Source organism: Lissotriton vulgaris, chromosome 12, assembly GCF_964263255.1.
Source record: "Lissotriton vulgaris chromosome 12, aLisVul1.2, whole genome shotgun sequence".
NCBI classification, from domain to species: domain Eukaryota; kingdom Metazoa; phylum Chordata; class Amphibia; order Caudata; family Salamandridae; genus Lissotriton; species Lissotriton vulgaris.
In genome coordinates, this window is record NC_141700.1 from 278,315,112 (window position 1) to 278,338,265 (window position 23,154).

A 23,154-nucleotide genomic window follows, 5' to 3' on the forward strand; every position below is an offset into this window, starting at 1 on the left:
TAAAACCTTTTATTTCAAACCCATTGTCGATATTGCGTCTGTTGTGGTGGAACAGCTTTGAACAAGCATAATCTGAAGCCTCCTGTCCTGCCATAGAATTAAAAATTTGCAAACATTCGTGACAAGAATTTTCAATTCTATTAAGGACACGGAGGCGAGGATTATCCCACCCATTGGTATTCTACTGCATTGTTCATGTGCATTTTGACTTTAATCTGAGATGCGTTGTTTGCATTGATATTTTTTCCCCACCCTATGTGATGCGACCTTCAAAGGTTTTGGGGATGTATATTACGACTCTGTTTTTGATTTCAGGTTCGGACCAGAAGTGATTTGTCATCTTGGTCTTTCCAGCACCGTTTCCACGACTTGGATCCTGGAGTTGCTGTGTTTCCCTGATGCACCTTCGGCGCTTGTGGAATGGTTGCCTATCTTTCCTGTTGGATTTCTTGCAGTTCAGCCTTCGGATTTTCCTTTCTGGATGGTTGGCGGTACTTTTCTTCAAATGACTTTAGACTTTTATGGTTCATGGACAAAGAAAGAGGAAGTGTTGTCCTCTATGGTTCCTTATATAGCATGCACTCTCTATGGTTGGCCTAAAGGTTCATGGGAGTTGTAGTTTTTTCGTTTCTTTACTGTGTTTTTATTGGCTGCTGTTAGTAGTAAAGAAATGGAGAAAGCATAATCCTCGCCTCCGTGTCCTTAATAGAATTGAAAATTCTTATCACGAATGTTTGCAAATTTTTAATTATTAACTACTGAAACGTTGTCTAAGATCCTGCCTGAAAGCTCAGTGGTTGGTGCTCCCTCTGTTGCAACTGCCTCTTCTACGTCAATGTTAGATATACTGGCTACGAGTGGTCCAGAGAATAGTGCTTTGTACTGCGGGGTTAAATGTTTGATTTTCAGCAAGCAGCAGATTTGAGTAGACATTTGATTTTTCGCAATCCGGTAGTGGCTAACTTCATCCTCATGGCAAACGACGTGACTTCATCCGTCGTGCCACACGTGTGAGCCGCTCAATTTTGGATTAGTTCACTGAACATGTTAGCATTCTAGCTGTTACACAATTTTCCTTTTCAAACACTTCTGACCCTGTCCAAGATGGCCGTCCTAAACTGGTACACACGCAGCTGCCGTCAGCTATTTACCGTATAAGTGGAATAGTCGCGGCTGACGTGAAATGGCAATGCTCATTGTCTTTTCAGTTATAGAAGGTAGCGCAGCAAAAATATACTCTATTTCCATCCACGGGGGTATTTGTGAAAGATATAGCTTGATAGAGAATTATAATAAAATAATATACGTAGTTAAATTATATTTCGCTTTTTAAATAGCAGCACGTAAATAGTACATTTATTTTAAAACAAAAATATTTTACTTCGCTGTGAGAATGAATTTTGTTTTAAGATGAACGCCTGAAAAACGTACTAGTGGCGCATGAAATTTGCGTCACGTCATGCAATCCTCTGGCTATAGGGCAAAAGTCTGGCTGACATCACTTCCTGTCTTTGAGTTGGAAGATGGCGGCTTTATTATTGAGGTGACTTTAGTAGTATTTGAGAGGGTATGCGTAATTTGAAGTAACAACGACGGGGAGGAGCAGGGCATTAATGCGATTATTTTCAGAGGGTTACAGGAGAGATCACAGGGGTTCTATGCGACGTTGTCATAGTCTGCACTGCCTGAACCATATGGTCTTAGATTAATCACGCATGCTATGCAATAAAGTTTACTGTCTGATCGACCGAGTTTAGGTTGTTTATTCAACATTGGGATGATAGAAGTGGTATGGGAGAGTTTGTTGTGGACCGTGAAGCCTCCTGATGCCCAGGGGGTGCGCAGTGCAATAGTACTTATTAGTCATCTAGTGATACACCAGATCATAAAGTCATGTCGTGTGTCAGTCATCTCTGTTTCTTAGCATTTTAGTAATTGCGGTTCTGCTTTCTCGTTAAAAGTACACAACTTCTAGGACCGTATTGCACAGACCAATGCTGGTTTAAATTAACTGGTATGATACAACTTGACCTTATGAAGGTCATTGTTGTAGTTGCAACATTAGGTAGGACTTTAGTCCAATGACGGGCAGCGCATTTGGGTAATACGCCACTACGTGGAAATACCATGGATGGACCTCCCGTGCTGGAAATTAAAGGGGATCCAGCAGCTGTCCTTGAAAGTGATCCGGCCGGGCAATTGAAATGTGCTGACATGTCTTGATGACAACGCCAGGGCGTATTCAGCATTGAGGCACTTTGTGTACTTTACATCCCTCAAATCTGCCTGCATTTCAGTTCCAGCTGAGCCCAACATTACTCAGTTTAAAGGGTCATCAGCACTTCTTTTATTTGAGTTTCGCCCAGGCAATGGGCTAGCTGGAGCTTTAACAGGAATCGCAGTCAACATGTTACTTAAGCACTCAAGATAAACTGAATTTGAGGGAGGGTTTTGATTTTTCTATGTTTTTTATGGTAGGTATACATATCCTGTAAGTGACAACCATTTATAAAGTACTTACTAACAAGTCGTTTTAACAGCCCAAAGCAACCTTTTAAGCAACGCTGGAATAACAAAACGTTGTTTTGTTATAGGTCATTGATGCCAGCTCATAAGTCAATAAGCCTATATTAAAAATATTGTAATTTGTGCCAGACCGAATTTCTACAAAAGAGGTTGTAACCCACTGAGCTGTCTGCATAAAATATAAATCTGTGATTTGCATGCTGTGCTTTGCAGTAGGCATATTAATTCACTCTTTGATTTTATTATCTCAAAGCTGCTGCTAGACTGTCAACTAACCTCACCGGCAGTTGCATTTAACCCCAGAGTTATCTCGCCATTCTTGACCACACAACTCTATGGACACACAGATCTCTGTAGCAGATGCCTTAACCCTGCGTGCTATTTTAAAATGCAGTGCGTTTGCAGGAGATACCTTCCCCACGTGCTATTTTTAAAATGCAGTGCGTTTGTGAATATTAAGTAAGCAAACAGAGAGTTGCTGTTACATTTGTCCTTGTTGCCAGTTTCTGTGTGGCGGACCTTAACATTTTTTTTATGTATAAGTTGCCGGTGAGATACCAAAACTGGAGTGTCCTCCAGTCTCTTATGATAGCCTTTAGACTCTAGTTTTTGGGTGCCCACAGTAGATTTGTTTCGTGTTCCAGCCCAGTGAACTAGGATATGTCATATAATCTATATGTGTAGTGTATGGCTGTTGTTTGTGAGGACCAGAATCATACTTTTATTGTGTTATGTTGCTTTGCTTCACACTGAATTTGAAGCTAGAAGAACTCCAACCTCAAGATATCTACTTGCCCACTCGCTCTGGCAAGTCAGATTTTAGCATTCCAGCTATATTTAGGCTCTACTCGCCTATTCTGGCGATCTGACAAAAACAGGTATTCTGATCACACAGAAAGTGATGGAGCTTTAAAATGACTTTAAATCTTGTTTTTATCTTATCACATCTGCTCTGTGTTCTGAGACAGAAGTCAGTTTACATCTTCTTACAATTACTTTTCTTTCTCAGAATGCAAACTTTCAGGATTTTTTAAAGTGAACTGTCTGAGTGCTGCTCAGAGTGGGAAATGAAAGGCTGTAGGGTGTTGTCATTTTTGTTTCATAACAACACAACATTTAACTGCCTACTAAGTGAAGTATACAAGCATTTCAAAATATATTTCGGTAGGTATGAAAGCCCATTTTTTGGGGTTCGGTGTGCTGAAAAAATATTTTAATGGGATGAAAACTAATCTGAACACTTTACTTGGTGATGTGCAAATGATAAATACGTTTGCTGAAACCCAATTTTCACAGATTGTTTTTATACACTATATAATTTTATCTCTAAAACTGCATGTTAATTGGGAAGTTTGGTCAATGGTCAATATTGTCTGTAAATAACAGAAGCGCTACCACATCATGATTTATTAATACATTTATTAAAAGTGAGTTTTTGAACATGAACTGAGAAACACTTTTGTCCCGATTGCAGTGCTGTTAGTAAACTAAGATGCAAGTCAGGGATGAATTTGTACCCTATATGTTGGCTATATTCTTATTACACATGTATATTTAATCAACCAAGACTATTTTATATACAGTAGAAATGCCGAGCCCACATATTTTGAAGGTGCTGTCAAACGTAATAGTGAAGAAAAAGGTGGCTCTCACACAATTTGAGACCAGTTTACATGTCAGGTACATTACAGTTGGGTCGAGTAGGTTATTCATGTTACTAGACCTGTAGGTCTAGTACATTTTTTTATGACTTTTCGATGCCTAGAAGTGAGCGAAGAAACGCTTAAGCATTAGAAAGAATAAAGCTTTTGAATTAATAGAATTGTGTGAGTGCGCTGTGGCCTTTTTGGGAAATGTTTTGTTATTAATGTATACACCTAGTGTTTCAGCAAGCCTTTAGCTGCATCTTTGCATGGGTGTACAAGAAAGTGTGAGAAAAGACTGTTTAACATGCAAATATCCATTATCATTGGACTAGTTTCCATCATTTTGTTAAACCATATTAAATATCTGGCAAAGCAAGTTCTCAGAGTTGAAGGATGCTTAAATTCGGAAGTGCAGTCTTGCTATAGTTGAGCAACCAGCCATGGTATATCATCTGATGGGACCGTGTTGAAGCAACTGAATAGACTGCCTTCCCTCAGCAACATTATTAGAAGCAATCGGGATTAAGCATAGCATCTCTGGGTGGCAGTTAGTGAGATCTTGATAACCACAAAGAAGTGTTAGATCAATTACAGGGTAAAGTGTGTTTGTCAAGCAGCTTGAGCGCTGCTGAAATGCTAGCGTGGTACGGGACAAAAAGCCTTGCTTTTTTCATGTATTTGAAAAGATTGTGAGAATGTAAAGGCATGGTCTTTGTGCTTTCAAAATATAAATGTGTGAAGTACTAGTGCACCTTTCTAGATTTCTTTATGTGTGCCCAACTTCAATCCTGTATATTTTTAGATTAGCACATTCATCTATATCCCAACATGTCATGCACCACAATTCTGCTATTGGGAAATCAACAAAGCCTTCTATGTGTAGCGCTGGCATTGCTTGGCAGCCAACAGGATGATTGGGATGAGGAGCCTAGTCCGGGTCGGCAGACCAGGAAGCCGGGTAAGGGACAAGTAGTGCATGGAAGTCGTAGGAGAAAAAACAATAGGATTGGTGGAACAAGGCATTTAATTTGCACCTTACAACATCGCCATTAGTTGTAATGCTCAAGACTTATCTGAATTATTTTCACGGACGTCCGTTAACAGTAGCCGGGTTTGGCAGCCGGTACACGTGGCTTGCGTGTTGGTAAACAGAGCCCAAGTGAACATGAAGGCATGAATAACAAGTAATCGTTTTTAGGTCGAGCTCGACTTGCATTGATTGCTGTCTACTTGGAACCTATTGTCAGCCGTTTCTAGGAATGAAGACACGAGTCAGACGCGCGCTTTTGCAGTCTCAGTTTTGACCGTGGGAGCGTGCCTCTGAGACACGCTTGCGCAGACGCACACACAGCCCCTGCTTTCGCTTGGCTTGCATGCAAACACGGCGCGCACACACATACAGCCAGCCCCCACCCCCTGCGCACACACACACAGGCGTGCGCACACACATACACACGCTGCCGCCCCCCCACCCCCCTGCACACACACACACACACACACACATACAGACACGCACGCATACACCCGCCACAGCCCCCTACCCCCCTCCTGCACACACACACAGACACACCCCCCGCCCTCCCTTACAACTAAGCCCCACTCACCGCATCGCCGCCACTCCTGACTTCGGCAGCCACCGCGGGGCTCTACCTCAGGCATGGGAGCCCTGCCCGCGTCACCAATGCTGCTCTCTGGCAGTCCGTGGATGCGGGCTTCACGCAGAAGGTGGAAGTCCCGCCCCACGACCGGCTTCACGCTGCCGAACTTCCGGTTCAATAAATTGTGATTAAAAGAAAGAACCGTATTTCCCTTATAAACTGCCAGAATTTTGGCCCAACATGTTCCTATTTATAACACTAGTTGAAAGAAAGGTAAAACTTATTCGGCGATATAATCAACAAAGTACAATCCTGGTTTTCCGAGATTAGGAGCTAACTAGTAAACCTTACTAGTGGCTGCTCGTTAGCTAGCTGTGTAATTCTAAACTATACTCCACGCTACAAGCCTAGTTTTTTAATCCATTTCACGGCCGGACAGTCTATTCAGGCTGTGCTGGTTCGTAAGGCCTGTGCCTTCCCTTGAACCGATCCCCTTGAAGGCTACGCCATGACTCGAAGAGATGGGTTTAAACACCTCTGCAGACCGCGTCCCTCCACTCTTGTCAAAATGTAAACATATTTTTACTGCTGCAGGGGCCTTTGTTACGCCTCCTTCTCCTCCTGATAGCACGGCAGTGTGCTCGCAGAAAGCAGCAGAAGCCTTAGCGAGTCTTCGACGTCTTCTCAGGGAGCTGAGAGTTTTAGATCACGCAGTCTTTGACCGTCTGAGGTTGGCATTATGACCCCTCTCCCCCCAGGTTCCTTTTCAGTCAGTTACCCGACGCAGTTTAGAATTTTGTATTCCGAGGCGCAGTTTGTTGTAAGTGTATGCATGTTTGGGGCGAATTATCAGCATATGCAGTCCGGCTTTTAAGTCAAAGATTATTTATGCTTCAAGAATGTGAGAGCAATTTCTTTCCTTTTATGTCTAGGGTCAGTGTGCCTAACTGCGTGCTAATACCTGTGTGCAGTGGTGCGTGCCTGGAAACCAAATGGATGCGCCCTTCAACCGAGCATGGAGGTTTTAAATTTCATGTAATTTGCTGCCATGTGCCTACTTTTTATTATACTATTGCTCTGATTAGCCAAGCCAGAAAGTACCAAACATTGGCAAAGGCAGTAGTTCCTGGCTGTATTAGATCTACTGTTTCTCTTCTGCAATTACTGTGCTGGGTGCTGTGTGTTTGTTTCAGTTGTGTATGTGTTGCTGAGTTGAGAATTCAGGTTGCAGGGACTTGAGTTTGCCTAGAGTGATGCATGGCAACCCAAGCTTTGCTGGCCATTGACTGCCCAAGGCAAAGGACAGGAGATCAGGCTGTTAGACTGGAGGCTTCAAACTCTAGGCCCCACAGTCCCCATCCCTATCTCATCCAGATGGCACGTTGGCAAACAGATGGGTAAGGAGAGTAACAACATTAAAGGCCGTCGGAATAAGGACCATGCTGTGATCCACCTTTGTGTCACTGTACCAGGGCTATTGCTCTGTGCATTAATAATATATTTTCAATTTCAGCTTGGCCCACACCACAAAGAGCTTTCTGACCCACCTTAACCTACCAGCAAGAGCGGGCCAAATGGCAGAGGCAGTTAGAGCTCACTGATATCTAAACATGACCCAGACCTGTCAGTGCTTTTGGGGGGCTGGAACAAACGTGAAACGGGCCCCTCTCTGGTAGCATGAGTACCAGAGGCGCAACTAGAGCCAAATTTCGGGGGGGGGGGGGGGGTAGGGGGGGGGGATTGAACCTTTAATCAGTATTTCATCACTGTATTCTAACCCACGGAGGTGAGAAACGGCTTGGCGAGTGCAATTTGATTAAACTGAAAAATACCTGCTGGGACGTTATGATGGAGAGATTGACTCAGTCTTGGAAACGTTTGGAAAGTTATACCACATGCTACCAAATGTGCTGCCATGTCATACTAATAGCAGTTTGTATGCAAAACAAATGCTAGTTAGCTGTATTAATTTTGCATTTTATAGAGCATGTTCTATGTAATTATTACTAGGCAATATAACCGTTAACTCATTTAATTGACTTTGCAACCTTGTATGTTCGATGTGAGCATGCTGGGCACTGAAACTTGTCAGATTTCAGCGCTGCTGAACTTTATTAGAAAATTCATGTAGGTTGTCAATGCTAAAATCTACAGTAAACAGTAAAGTCCTGCAAGGAGCTGTGTTTGGTACAGGCATCATCCGCCCATGCCAAGGCCCATCGACTTGCATGCACTGTTGAGTAAAAGTGGCTTTATGTAAGTATTAATTATTTAAAAAAATTAAAAGCCATTGTTATTTGTAATATCAATACATCTGTCACGTAAATACAAAACATGTTGCATTACAAATGCTATAGGTGTCACATTTGCAAAAGTTAAAGTATTGGCATTGTAAATGACAAAGCTATTAATTTAGCTATTTTCAAAACCGACACATAAGTAAAATATTTGTCATTTACAAGACCAATAGCTCAAACTTTCCTAATGCGAGACCTATTGCATTGCAAATGCTTGTTATAGTTTCATCGTTACTCGTTACCTCCAGAAGGAAACAGGTGACTGCTGATTCTCTAATGGTGAAAAAAGAGTTCACCCCCCATGTCTTCAGTGGTCCAATCGTGCATGATGTTACTTCCGCAACCTCTTTGGTGAAATGACGTCCATGCTTATTTTGCCCGTGTTCCATGTATGTTATTGGGCTAATTACCAAGAATCAAACTTCAGGAGAATAAAAGATGCACACCTTTTAATAAAACATCCTTTAAAACCATTAAAGCGAACAACGCAAGATTAGATTACCAACCCTTGACCTTGCTGGTAGGTCGCTCCCCCACCACACAGCTCCGCCTGTGTGTCCTGACCCTGCCCTCTGTTCCCTGATTGTGCTCGTTTTTCTTGCCTCTGTTCCCTGATTCTGCTAGTTTTTCTTGCCTCTGTTCCCTGATTGTGCTAGTTTTTTCTTGCCTCTGCTCCCTGATTGTTATCGTTTTTCCTGCCTCTGCCCCCTGATTGTGCTCGTTTTTCTTGCCTCTGCCCCCCTGATTGTTCTCATTTTTTCCTGCCTCTGTTCCCTGATTGTGATGGTTTTTCCTGCCTTTGCCCCCTGATTGTGCAAATTTTTCTTGCCTCTGTTCCCTGATTGTGCTGTGCGCCTTTTCTTGCCTTCTGCCCCCCTTGCTGCCCCTGATTTTTCCCTTTCCCCCACTACTCACCTCCTGCCCCTGCGGCCCCGCCCGTTCGCCATCCCCTGCCTCCCAGCTGCTCCTCCCTCCCAGCTCCCCTTCAAATGGCGGCAGCTGTGCCTATGGCAAGCCCGTCTGCGCCTGGACCACACAAACGCCACAACACCAATCAGCACTACGACGCCAGCAGCCGCCACGCACTCCACGCCGGCTGAAACCACACCTGCTTCCAGGCCACCCCAAAACAGACCCACAGACCTTTCTCCTGACGCACCTGCAGCTTCACCTGCGACAGAACCACCAAACCTCAAAGGACTGGACCCAACCACCTCCGCTGCATACTCCTCAACGCCTGCTCCGCACACAAACACGCCCTGGAGCTCTGGGATCTGCTAGACACCTCCGCCCCAGACGTGGCCTTCCTGACCGAGACCTGGTGGAACGACTCCTCAGCACCCGACATCGCCATAGCCATCCCGGACGACTACAAGATCACCCGCAGGGATCGCGCCAACGGAACCGGAGGATGAATAGCGATCGTCCACAAGTCCACCCTCAAAGTCCCCACTCACGCAGACGACACCCTCCACACCGCCGAACACCTGCACTTTCGGATCCACACCGACCCCAACACCACCCTCAGAGGAACACTCATCTACAGACCCCCCCGGGCTCAGTTCAACGACTCCATCCTTGACCTATACAGCACCCACGCACTCGCCTCCACGGACTACATCCTCCTCGGGGCCCTGAACTTCCACCTCGAGAACAACAACGCCAACTCCGCCACCCTGATCGACAACCTCGGCCTCACACAACTCGTCACCGCACCCACCCACGCTGCCGGCCACACTCTGGACCCCGTCTTCTCCACAGGCACCGACGTCGCCTTCGACCACACCACCGAACTCCACTGGACCGACCACCGCTGTATTAATTTCACCTTCAAAAAACCAACCACGAACCACCGCACCCAACAGCTGCCTCGCCGCTGCTGGAGCAAAGTCACCAAAGACCGGCTGATCACCACCCTCGACCAGAACCCACCCACCGACCCAGACGCCGCAGCCCGCAACTTCAGACAGTGGATCGACGACTGCGCCAACACCCTTGCCCCTCTCAAGAAACCCTCCAACAGCCACACCAGCAAGAGAGCCACCTGGTTCACCAACGAGCTCCAGACCTCCAAGCGCGCTTTTCGGAAACTGGAGAAAATATGGCTCCACGAACGCACACCGGACAACCTCGCAGCCCACAAGGACGCCGCCCGCAGACATCACCACCTCATCAGATTAGCCAAGAGATCCTCCTTCAAAGACCGCTTGGATAACAGCACACACGACAGCAAAGAGCTTTTCAGCATCGTAAAGAAACTCTCCAATCCCAGCGCCAACGCCGACATCCCGCCCTCACAAGAACTGTGCGACTCGCTGGCCATCTTCTTCCACCGCAAGATCGCTGACATCCAACACAGCTTCAACACCACAACCACCGCCCAACTACCCCAGACTCCACCTCCCCTGCGAACACCACCAGCGCCATCCGCCTGACCTCCTGGTCCAACGACGACGAGACACGCAAGGTCATGAACTCCATCCACTCAGGATCTCCGTCAGACCCATGCCCACACCACGTATTCAACAAAGCAGATGCAGCCATCGCACCCCAACTACGGAAGGTCATCAACATCTCCTTCAAAACAGTGACATTCCCTGGAAAGCTGGAAGCACGCCGAAATCCACGCCCTCCTCAAGAAGTCCAAGGTGGACCCCAAGGACCTCAAGAACTTCCGGGCCATCTCCCTGCTCCCGTTCCCGGCAAAGGTCATCGAGAAAATCGTCAACAGGCAATTGGCCCGCCACCTGGAAGACCACAACATCTTGGACCCGTCCCAGTCCGGATTCAGACGAAACCACAGCACAGAGACAGCCCTCATCGCTGCTACAGACGACATCAGACGCCAACTAGAAAACAACGAAACATCAGCCCTCATCCTCCTGGACCTGTCTGCCGCCTTCGACACGGTCTGCCATCGCACTCTAAAGACACGCCTCCTAGAAGCTGGAATCCAAGAGAAGGCCCTTGACTGGACCACGTCCTTCCTCTCCGGCAGAACCCAGAGCGTCCACCTCCCACCCTTCCGATCCAAAGCAACCGACATCATCTGCGGTGTCCCCCGGGGCTCATCCCTCAGCCCGACGCTGTTCAACATCTACATGGCCCCCCCTCACACAAGTGGCCTGCCAGCACGACCTCAACATCATCTCCTACGCCGATGACACCCAGCTCATCCTCTCCCTCACCAAGGACCCACACACCGCCAACACCAACCTCCACGAGGGAATGAAGGCCGTCGCCGACTGGATGAGGAGCAACCATCTGAAACTGAACTCTGACAAGACGGATGTACTCTTCCTCGGACCCACCCCCTCAGCCTGGGACGACTCCTAGTGGCCAACCACACTGGGAACAGCACCAACACCCACCGAACTCCATGCACGCAACCTAGGATTCATCCTTGACTCCTCCCTCTCCATGGCTACGCAGGTCAACACCGTCTCCTCCTCCTGCTACACCACCCTCCGCAGGATCTACAAGTGGAACCCGACCGAAACAAGAAGAACTGTGACACAGGCCCTTGTCAGCAGCAGACTGGACTACGTCAACGCACTTTACGCAGGAATCCCAGCCAAACACCTACAACGACTACAACGCATCCAAAACGCCTCATAGTGAATAATCGTCAACTTCCCCCACCGCAGCCACATCACCCCCTACCTGAGAGACCTACACTGGCTCCCCGTCGACAAATGGATCACCTTCAAGCTCCTCACCCACGTGCACAAAGCACTCCACAACGCCGGACCAGCCTACCTTAACAGCAGACTCAGCTTCTACACCCCCACGTGCCAGCTCTGCTCCGCCAGCCTCACCCTCGCCACTGTCCCCCGCATCCAACGAACAACCTCCGGCGCCAGATCCTTCTCCTACCTTGCTACCAAGACCTGGAACACCCTCCCTACCCACATACGGCAGACCCAAGACCTACTCGCCTTCAGAAGACTCCTCAAGACCTGGCTCTTCGAGCAGTAGCAGCACCCCCTCCCCTCAGCGCCTTGAGACCCTCACGGGTAAGTAGCGCGCTCTACATGTACTTTGATTGATTGATTGATTGATTGTCACCCAAAAAACTCTTGCAGCGCACTTCCAATTTTCGCTTTCAGATGCAGTTATTCCAGCACAAAGACTTGAACCGTGCCCTCACACTGAAATTCTGTCCTGACTCTATATTGGTTATTCCAAATACGTAACATCAGTCAGTCCCTCAGAATGCATCTCCACTCTGGTAACCAAAAATGCACTTGCATCACAGCACATGTATCTTGATTTTCAGTATTGACCAGTTCCAAAATGAGGAGGTGTAGCCAGAGCTCCTGAACCACCCAAAGCTCACACAATGGACATGTATACCGACTTGGAACATTGGTGCTATCCCAGTATTAGTCCAATCCCCAAGCTTTTATAAAACCTTTCTCATGCCTTACCTTCAGCACCATGGTACTTTCAAGTATAAGTTACAAATGCATATCGGTGCTTACTTAATCATATGCTCCTATCCCAATAATAAAGTATTCTAGCGCTCTTGGTATTTTTACCAGTCATGACCTGCTGTAGTATGCCCTATTGCAGTGCAGAGAAATTCGGAATTTAAAACACACTTACTTGTTCTGGCATCTCCATACTGATTCACTTGAGGCATATATTTTAAAATATATTTATTCAAGTATGCGTGTATGTATAAGAATCTGACACTTAACTCCTTCTTGTGCAATAACTCTAGGGTCACCTCCAGCAGCTTTCGTGTAATCTGCAGGTTCAGATCCTGGAAGTGGCAGCTCATCTTGTTATCCTCTGAGATTGATAAACGGTGTACCACTGAGTGGAGGAAATATAACACCAACTCTTGTTAAGTAGCTCATTGGGCGATGAGAGGTGCAATCCACTCTATCACAGGATCCTGGATAGCTTTCAATCTGTCACTATTTAGCAGTAAAGATTGGCGGGGACATGTGAGACAACTGCAGTTAGGTATATCATACATTACCTCATCAAGCCTACTTCATCTCCGTGCTTTTTGAGATTGGGGATACCTTCCCCAGGCATCATGTGACCTCGTTTTTCTAAAAGAAAACTTTTCCTCACCCAAGCCCTCTTCTAACCACTCAGAATACTGGTGTTAAAAATGCAGAAAACCCATACCGCTTACTATATGGAAAGCACAGGCAGTTCAGGAGGCCTGGCTGCTACACCTGCTGGTTGAACGTCCCCAGCTCTTTGAAACCAAGTTGAGAAGGATCTTCTGAGAAAAGGTCTTAAAAATCAGAAGGATGCTAAGGCCTTCAAAATGGTGTAGGCATTTTTTCTAGTTTCTCAGCCTTCAGGGGACGACAGATTTACCATCAAGCTCAAGAAGTTAAACCAGTTAAAAAAGAACATTCATTTCAAGCTGTAGACTTTGCTGCAAATCATTCCAGTGATATCACTAGGAGAGTGTATGACAGCCTTAGATCTAAGGGTACATATCTCAATATTGATATTCATTCGGACTGTCAGCAGTTCTTGATATTTTGCGTTTAGGGTTTTAATTGGTAGTTCCTACTTTTTCCTTTTGGGTAACGTAAGATTCAAGAATATTAAGGCTTGGCTCCTCTAGTAGCTCTCCTTCACAGTGCAGGAATCATGCTACATCCTCATCTAAATGACTCAATTTTCTACTATTCAACTGCAATAGGAGCTTCACAGTATCAACCAGGGTCTGTCATTTCCTGGTAAGACCTGCCATTCTGATCAACATCAGAGGTGCCACTTCAAACCATCTCAGGACTTGAAATTCTTTGGAGCCAGATGTCTTGCTTCAAAGGGATTTGTCTTCCTTACTGAACTGGGGGATGCCAAGTTGAGTCTACAGTTACCCAATCAGAGTGCTCCAGCTTAGGAGTGGCTTTGGGTACTAGGAGACATGGTACGTTTCAGATTCAAGGAGTCCAAGCAGAAGTCTTTTTTTTCTTTCGGGGATCTAACTGCACTTTCTTTTTTGATGTTTTTCTCTAGGCGTCCTGTATATTCGAGATTCCCAGGGTTTGGCTGCGCTTGGGTACTATTGTCAGATGTTTCCTCCAGTTCTGGCTTCCAGCTTCTCAGGACTATGATATAGCAGTTACGATCTCCCCAGCTAGTAGGCAGGACAGCATTCAGTAGTTGCTAATTCCTGTAAACCTTGTGAAGTGAGTTCCTTTGTGCCTACCTCATCCAGTCATTCTTACCACAGATTCCAGAAAGCCAGGCTGGTGTGCAACCCTGGGATCCTGTTCAGCTCATAGAAGGTGATCTCTTGAAGATCATATCTGAGCACCCAAATGGAGTGTGTTGATTTTAGGACAGCAGTTTTAATTTGGATGTACTACATGATGGCAAAGTCATATATAAACCCACAAGTACAGGTTTGGTCTCTCTTGCTTAGTTAGCTGTCTAGATTTGTTCCTGAGCTTAGGAACATCTTTTAACCATATTGGCTTCCCACATTCAAGGAATACTCAAGGTGAGAATGGATAAGTTAAATACTGTATTTCCTCCCTCTTGGGATTTTAATATGTTCCTTCCATTTTTCAGTAAACTTACAGGTTTTTCAGAACCTCTCTTGTTCTACTTCTTAGATACTATGTTTTCTCTCTCGGACTCTAGAGTTGAGTGCTTTGGGTAATAGATGCACTGGCATCTCCTCTGCCTCCTTTTTCTCCTGTATGCTTTTCCATGAATCCTTCTGATTGCCGGCCTCCTTTTCTCCTGTATGCTTTTCCATGAATCCCTCTGATTGCCGGAGTATTTGATCATGTCGGGATAAATGACAGACCTGATCCTAGTTGTCCCATTTTGGCCCTGAGTGAGTTGCTTTACCTTGTTGAGACAAATGGTTCAATGACTAGAGTTGTTGCTACCTCTACATCCATGTTCCCTTCAGAGCCCTCTGCTGTTCCAGGTGTCCTGTGGGCATCTCCGTCCGCTTGTCTGCTTTGGGGTGGGTTACTAGGGTCATCCATAGTTAGGTCCTTCCTCATATCTTCTAGTCTCTGTGCAGGAATCTCCACTTTTTCCCCTCAACCATTGTGGCCATCCCTGGAGAGCTTTTTTTTTTCTCATCTTCGGAGAAGTCTACAGATCCTGGTACTTGTGAGCCTAATTGTAATCTTCCATTCCTTCAGGATGTATCCCCATTTGGGACCCAGATTCGCCACAGCCCCGGACACATTCATCTGTTGTACATTTACCCATGCGTATGTAAACCATTCGTGAGGCATATGATCTGTGCAGAATACGGAGCTGGACAAGCCTAAAGCGTGCCCGAAAGGCTATTTCTCTGGGGCTCTGTAAAGCTTTGGCCCTGTCATCGTCCTCGAGCAGGTCCACGTCCGACTCCCAGGCCTCATGTAGGGGGCCCAATCAGTCTGGGGAGTTGTACACAAGCTTCTTATATGTGAGAGATATGACCTCGTCAATCATGGGATCTAGAAGGATGCGGTCCTCCAGGGGCGAATACTCCAGTATCGGAGTGCCCTCCTTCAAATGATGGTGAAGTGCCATTCGAAGCTGTCGGTATCGGAGGAACTCTTTCCTCCCCTACCCCCCCTCCAATTTGGAACTCCTCCCTCAATGTGTCACAATCTATCATTTTGCCTTTCTTCCAGACATCTCCCAATAAATCAATCCCAATAAGGCTCCATTTCTGAAAGCCCTTTAGTTGCCGCAGCTCGCCCAAGCAGTCTCCATCCCATAGAGTGGCCTGTTCCGTGAGATTAGTCTCCCACTTGGTCATTTTATTCGCCTTATGCCATACTTCAATAAATGTACGAGTGTGTACCGGAAGAAGTGGGTGTGAGAAAGTGCCATCTTTCTTGCCTTGGTATGCCCCCACATTTTTCTGAACTGCTGATGTGCTATGCCTGAGTGTGCCCTGGGTTCCTGCCAACCAAGTACCCAGGGCCTGTGTTCCTTCCCTAAAACTGTGTTGAAACTAAAACCCATTTGGCATCTCTGGCCACCTGTCAGCCCCTAGTAAATGGTTTCCTAGGTACCCAGGACATGGTGAACAGAGAAGACCTCTAAGGACTGCAGCAGTTATTGTGCCACCCTTAGGGGCCCTGTACCTTGGTACCCACACACTGCCTTTGCAGGGTGAGTTCCTAAGTACAAAACTAAACAAGGAGTCAACATGGCACACATCACTGTGTGCCATGCCCAAAATCACACTGCCCTGTCATACATCAGTCACCCCTCTAGCTGGTTGCCCTATGCCAGTGGTGTGGGCACAGGGGCATGAGCTTGTGCCCCTACAGTACCATTCCTGGACACTGTAAGTGCAGTGATGCCATTAAGAGTATATGGTGCTGGGAGGTTGTCATTACGAACTCCACCACACCATAATGGCTAGACTGAAGACTGTCCAGTTTGGTACCAAACTTCGCAGCACATTAAACCCGCACTGATGCCAGTGTGAGATTGTAAAAATGCACCAGGGGGCATCTTAGAGATGCCCCCTGAAACCCTAACCTACAATCCACGTCTGGGCTGAGTGGCTGCAAAGGCTGCGACGCAGCAGACATGTTGCTGGACCCCTGGGTAGGGGAGCCCCCGCTCTCCTGGGCCTGCAACAATGCACATCCTGGGCGAGGTGCTAGGTCTCCTCCCTCAGGATGGGCAGGGGGAAGCTTCAAAGGCATGCCGCCTCTGTGAGCTTCTCCAGACAATTAGCTGTACCCAGCAACCAGCCCCCACCAGTCTTGACCCCCACTCTGGCGGGAAGACTGGCGGGAACAACTACGTCAGGAAGGTGGGGGGGGGTGCCAGTCTGCGCTACTCCACCCCTCAGGTGGGGGAGACGAGGTGAAGCAGACCCCGGGCTCCAGCCATCTTGAAGATGGGGAGTCCTGCCCAACCACAGCTAGGCTCCTGCCCCCCTCCCACAGGAGAGGAGCAGGCTAGGGGCTGTACCCACTCCAGGACAGGGACCCATAGGTCCCTGCCCTTGCCCTACCTATAACGCCCCTAAAATCAGTATTTAGGGGCTTCCTGAACCTTCCTTCCTGGGATCCCTAAACGAAAAGAAGAAAGAAGATCAAGAAGAAGAAGACCTGCAGTGCAGCTGCTAACAGGACGACAACAACTGACTTGGCACCAGCCCTACCGGCCTGTCGATCCTGGAACCTGCTCCTGCCTAATGCCTGGCGACCCCTGCGGACAGCAACCTTGGGACACCCAGAGGACCTGCCTGCCTTGACCCTCCTAATGACTGGGACTCCCATCAGCAGAGGCTCTGCTGCAACAACTCCCCTGGTGCCAGCCAGGAAGCTCCGGACCAGCCCACTCTGCACCAGCCGAGCCCGGGCCATGCTCAACCAGACAAAGACCACGAGGACGTCCCCCCCCGGCGACTGGGACCCGAAGTCCAGTGCCCAAAGACCCTCCTCAACGAACCAGACAACGCCTGCAGACTCAGAACCAGGGGCCACCCCAACCGCGACCAGCCGAGGGTAAGCTTTTCCGACACCCAAAGGCACCCCTGCACCCGGCGCCCTTCAGCCCCCTGTGCCTCCCTTTGGGGTACCTACCTGTTCTCCAACATCCCAACTTACCTCTCGAAGTGCTAGTCGCCCCTGGAGAGTCCCCGTCCCCGAGCCTGCAGCCTTTGGTCCTTTTTGACCTTTCCCATTGGATAAAACTGAGCGCCCGACAGCTCAAAAGCACCCTGCACCCAGCCGCCCGAGTGCCGCTAGCTGCGCCACCTTTGTCCTATCCTACTTCCCCCTTTGCCCTGAGTAAGTGACCAGGAGCCCAGCTCCCACAGCTGTGTGGCCTGCTAGCCAGCAGCCACCAACCGAAGGCCCCCTTTCCCTCATTGGATATCATTCGGCCTAACTACCTCTGCACCTGGCCGCCCCTGTGCTGCTGGGGTTGAACCAACTGTACCTACCTGACCCTGGGGGACCCCTGAGTCTATGCCCAGCACCTTAACTTTACCAGCCAAGTACTCACCTGGAAACCAGTAACTCACTTACCTGCCATTGGATAACATTGACTAACTTTGACTCGAAAATTTAAGTGTGAAGTTTTGGAAACTGAAAATATTCATATAAAATCAGCCGAGTTCCGAATTCCGAAGTACTCCCCTGCAAGCAGGGGAGAAGCCAGTACTGTACCTTGTAGCCCAGTGCTGAACCGCAAAAGTAATCCTTGTCGGGTTTACTAGTAATCTGTATTTTCTCCATAGGAACCCATTATCTTCTTTTCTCTGAAATTTCTTCCAAGTGTCTACTTTTGAAAACTTGAAATATTCTTTAAAAATCATACGAAATACTGAAACGCAATTACCTACCTGTTTTAAGTTAAGACCCCAGTGCTGGCCCCAGGATCCCAGTTCTGGATCACAAAAGTAACGCGATCGTACTTTACCTGTAACCTGAATTTTCTCCCATTGGATAACATTGTCAGATTTACCTTGAAAAGTTTCTAAGAGTGAACTTTTAAAACAGTTGGTTTCAGTTTAGACCCCAGGACTGAATCTAGGATCTAATCCTGGAACTACTAGAGTCATCTGTGTGGTAATCAACTGTACTTATATGCTGAAAAACCCATTGAGCTCAATGCTAAAGTGTGTCTAGACTTGTGTTGCCTTCAGCAACCCCTGTATCTGTTGTGCTCACAAACTTTATTGCTTCCTTGCAAAGTAACTTCATGATAGTATTCATATCCAGAAAAGTATATTTTTATGCCTGTTGGTTCTAAAAATAAAACTATATCTTTTGATATAAAAACAATTGGCCTGGAGTTCAGTCTTTGAGTGTGTCAAATCCTTTGCTGACTGAGTGTGTACAACAAATGCTTTGCACTACCCTCTGGTACTGCCTTACTGCTCGACCAAGCTACCACTTTTGAGAGTAAGGTCAGTCCTGACTTTAACCTCTGTTATACCTTTGGAGTTGGTGGACTCTATATACACACTGTACTTCATTATAGTCCAGTATATATAGAGCCACTTTCTCACAGTGGCTTACTTATACGAATCCAATACAGTTCCGCCCAATAGTTATCATTGGCCATTGCTAGCCGGTCCACTCTGTACGCCGGCTCCGCAAGCGGCGAGAAGGCCCAACCATTAATATTAATAAGTTGGGAGGCCCAGTAGTAGTGTCTAATATTAATAACGGAGATGCCTCCATCATATATCCCTTGCTGGAATTTCTGGAGCACAATCTTGGGGCGTTGTACCGCCCCCCCCCCCCCCCCCCCTCCACGGCAACGTGCGTTGTTCGGATTCAACAGTGTGGAAGAATGTCTCCTGTATCCGAAATGGTGTATTTTGAACTACATACAATAGTCCGGGGAGGGACATCGTTTTAAAGAGAACCGCTCTGCCCGCCTAGGAAACAGGCAGTCCTCTCCAGTGAGTCTCATCATCCCGAAGACGATCTAGTTGTGCCTGGATATTTAGACGCATGAACTCGGTCTCCAAGTTTGTTATCCATATGCCCAAGTATTTGAACGTCTCTTTCGGCACCAGTTCGGAGCATACAGATGTCAAGGGAGGGAACTTTCCCGCTAACGTAAACACTTGGAATTTGGCCCAATTAACACAGGATCCAGAGTATTTTCTGAACGATTGTATGATTATGGATAAGCCGGTGAACGTTTGGCGCGGTCTGTGGGCATACAGTAGGATATAATCGGCGTATAATGATATACGCTCCTCCCAGCCTCCCCGAGGTCAATTCCTCTAACCAATGGATCTCTCCATATCCATACCGCTAACGGTTCCAATGCTAACGCGAAATAGTCCCATTGACTTGAACTCGTGCCATTGGGGTGGTGTATAAGAGGGGTATCCACTGTTACAGCTTTGGACCCATCCCGATTTTATCCAGGACAGCGAATAAGTATGTCCATTGTATACTGTTGAATGCCATTGTGGCGTCGAGTGACAGGAGGGCAGCAGGCCTATCTCTATGGCCTTGAGTCCTCTGCATAACGCCATAGAGACGTCTTACATTAAAGCTGGTATTCCTGTGTGGCATAAAGCCGGATTGCTCTGGGAGAATATGGGATTGAATAATCGAGCTCAAACAAGTCGCAACGATGTTGGCTAGCACTTTGGCTTCAAAGTTGAGAAGGGAGATAAGTCTGTAGTAACTACAGAGGTGAGGAGGTTTACCTTTTTTCAGGATGATTACAATGGTCGCCATCCTCGGGTCCTCTGGGAGCAGCCTTTCGTCCCTTGCGCCAAGAAACATATTAAGCATATGTGGAGGCAATTTACACGCCACGCATTTGTACAGTTCCGTGGGGAGTCCATTTGGGCTTGCCGCTTTCCTGGACTGTAAGTCGCGTATGGCGTTTTCTACTTCCTCTACAGTAAAGACTGAGTCAAGCGCCTCTTTTTCCTCATACTCGTGCATTTGCTGAGCCATGTCTTTGAGTAACTCAAATGACTCTGCCTCCCCTGCGCGGTCTTTGATTGATATATGTTCTCGTAATAGCCAGCAAAGACTTACGACAATTCTGCACCTGTACCTCCCTGTGAGCCGTGCTCAGTTCTAATCGCGGATACCCAGTTGCGACTCGTATCCTTCTTTTCAAGCCAGGCAATTCCTTTTAGTTTTATCTCCCATGTCATAGATCTTTCTCTGTGTGGCTAGTGCAGCGTTTTCCTCTAGATCTTTAAGTTCCTTGTACTTGAGCTTAAGATGTGTTTGTCCCAGTTTTCCCCTCCTGATGCAGAGCTCAGTGCCAGCTCAAGAGCCCTTATCTCACGCTCCAAGGCATCACATTGATCGCGTTTTTCTTTGCGCTTGGCGCCACTCGTTACTTGCACAAAGTCCCTGGTTACCACCTTATATGCCTCCCAGAGAATAAAATTGGAACGCACCGTGCCCACTTTTTCGGTAAAATATTGATCAGTGTGCTCTGCAATTCGAATCCTGGAATTCCCGGTCTCTAAACAGGAAGGGGTCTAGCCTCGTGGGATAGACCAATCCCGCCCGGGTTCACACAGCTGAACCTCTACTGGCGAATGAGGAGATATGCGAAAAGTGTCTCAGGGTGGTGTTGTGGCACCTCCAAATATCCGTCAGTCCCATAGCTCTTGCAAATGTATGCAGATGTAGAGATTCTCGAATCCCAGTGGGGCCTGCCTCCCTATCCATGTCAGGGTACATCGCATTGTTCATGCCCCCCCAAAATAAACAGGGTCCCCTGCGGTAGATCGAGCAAAAGCTTACTAAGGTCAGGAAGTGTAATCTAATGTAGGCTTGGGGGGGGATGTAGACCGAGTAGATATTCACCACTTGACCCTCTCATTTCCCAGGGCCACAAGCCACCCCAAGTGATCACTCCAGGTGTGATGTACAACAAAGGGTACTGTGTTTTTAATAAGTATGGCTGTGCCCCTGGAGGATGTTTAAAGCCGGCATGTGCCCGAAGTGTGTATCCAAAACGATTGAGTGCTAAGTAATCGTGCCCCAGAGGTGCGTCTCTTGTAGTACTAAGTCCGGGGAGTGCCTACACAGGTATTGTTGAACCATAGTGCTTTTTATCTTGTCCCCCAGACCATTCACATTCCAAGAGAGAACTGACATTTTACCAGTCAGTTGTGCCGCCATTTGGAAACCATAGGCGTTACCTCCCTCCCGATCCCCGAGCAGGACCCTTCCTCTTTCGGATAACATGTAAAATGTAAGAACGCAGGTTGCAGCCCGCTATTGACAGAGCATTAGAGCATTGTGTCTGAAGCATAAACAGTCAAACAACAACAAAAGACCCCAAACAAAGCACCCCCTTCCCTGCCACCTTGCTTTGTAGAGCGAAAACTACCCACATCCCCAACAGCAGAACGGCTGTCGCCCTAAAGAACAAGAAAGTGTCAAAGGGCTGCCTGGCACCACCGCCCTAGAGTGCCAACCCACAGGCCTGCAAGCCCACCTCAACACAGTTCGGACAGCTGGCATACAGGCAGCCCCAACCCTACCACTATGTACCGGTACATCGATGCAGTGGAGTATCGACAGCAGCCTTCCCCCACGACTCTAAAGGAGATATCTATATCTGGAGTCCAGTTCTACCCATGTAATAAACCATGGACTGGAGTTTGGTCCATCATTGTCCTGGCTATCTCGGTTCACTCATAGGACTCCCAGACCGGGAGCTCCTGTAACTGGAGTCCGACCTCATCCCTTCTTTGCGTCGGTCTGGGGATTCAAGATTGCGGTAGCGACTGCCACGCCAATTTGTCTCCTCCCTCAGTCAATGGGCCAGGGGAGGACCCCCGTCCAGCCACTATTGGACCTCTATAGGCAATGTGAAGAGCCAAGATTTATCGCCCTCTATGACCTTGAGCTTTGCTGGGAAGAACATCTTATATTTTATCACTTTCTCCCTGAGGGCCCATTTGACCCCATCGAATGTGCGCCTCTCCTGTTGTACTTTAAGGGTGAAGTCAGAGTAGAACCGCACTGTTGCATTTTCGTATGGGAGGTCGCCTCTCACTCTGGCAGTTTGCAAAATTGTGACCCGATCATGAAAGTTCAGTATGCGCACAATGATCATGCGTGGGGGCCCTCGGTTTCGTGATTGGAGCTTGTTGGAAGGCGGTGACCCCAGGGGTCAAGATGACTCTCCTAACCACCAGAGACCTCCTCTCCCACAATTTCTGCCGAGTCTTATCGAGGGGAAGTCCCCGCCGGGGAGGACTGATCGTACACACTGTCGACACACCACACTTACGAACGGACACCACACCGTGAATCTTTATCAAGTATGAACTTTATCAGAATAAAAGTAAGGAGCAATACACAGCGATCGAGGGATCGCGAAAGTCTCGTAACAAGGGAACGGGGAAGCGGGACAGTCTTAGAGGGCCAGTTGGCACGCCACGCACCCTGCGCACAGTTCTCAATCCTCGAACTGGGGGGTACGGGGGCTGGCGATGGAACTTGCTGTCCTACTCACTTCTGTTCAAGATGGTCGTGAGGGTAGCGTCGATGGTCCAGCCGGACCAGAGGGTTCTTCAAGCCGCGACGAGGTCAGCAGGGCTTGGTCAGGAGTACTCCGTAGCACTCGTAGGCAGGTGGAGCCGCGACAGCGTCCGCAGGGCTCAGG

At 47.6% G+C, this 23,154-nt stretch overlaps 1 protein-coding gene across 1 annotated transcript in view; it reads left to right on the plus strand.

Annotated features, from left to right (window-relative positions):
* The first annotated feature begins 1,513 nt into the window (after positions 1-1,513).
* SDHC (succinate dehydrogenase complex subunit C) overlaps positions 1,514-23,154 on the plus strand; it is a 142,831-nt gene continuing 121,190 nt past the window's right edge. The window contains exon 1 of the mRNA XM_086945045.1: positions 1,514-1,543. Coding sequence (XP_086801171.1) covers positions 1,524-1,543 — 20 coding nt within the window. The 5' untranslated portion in view covers positions 1,514-1,523. The remainder of the gene's footprint in view (positions 1,544-23,154) is intronic.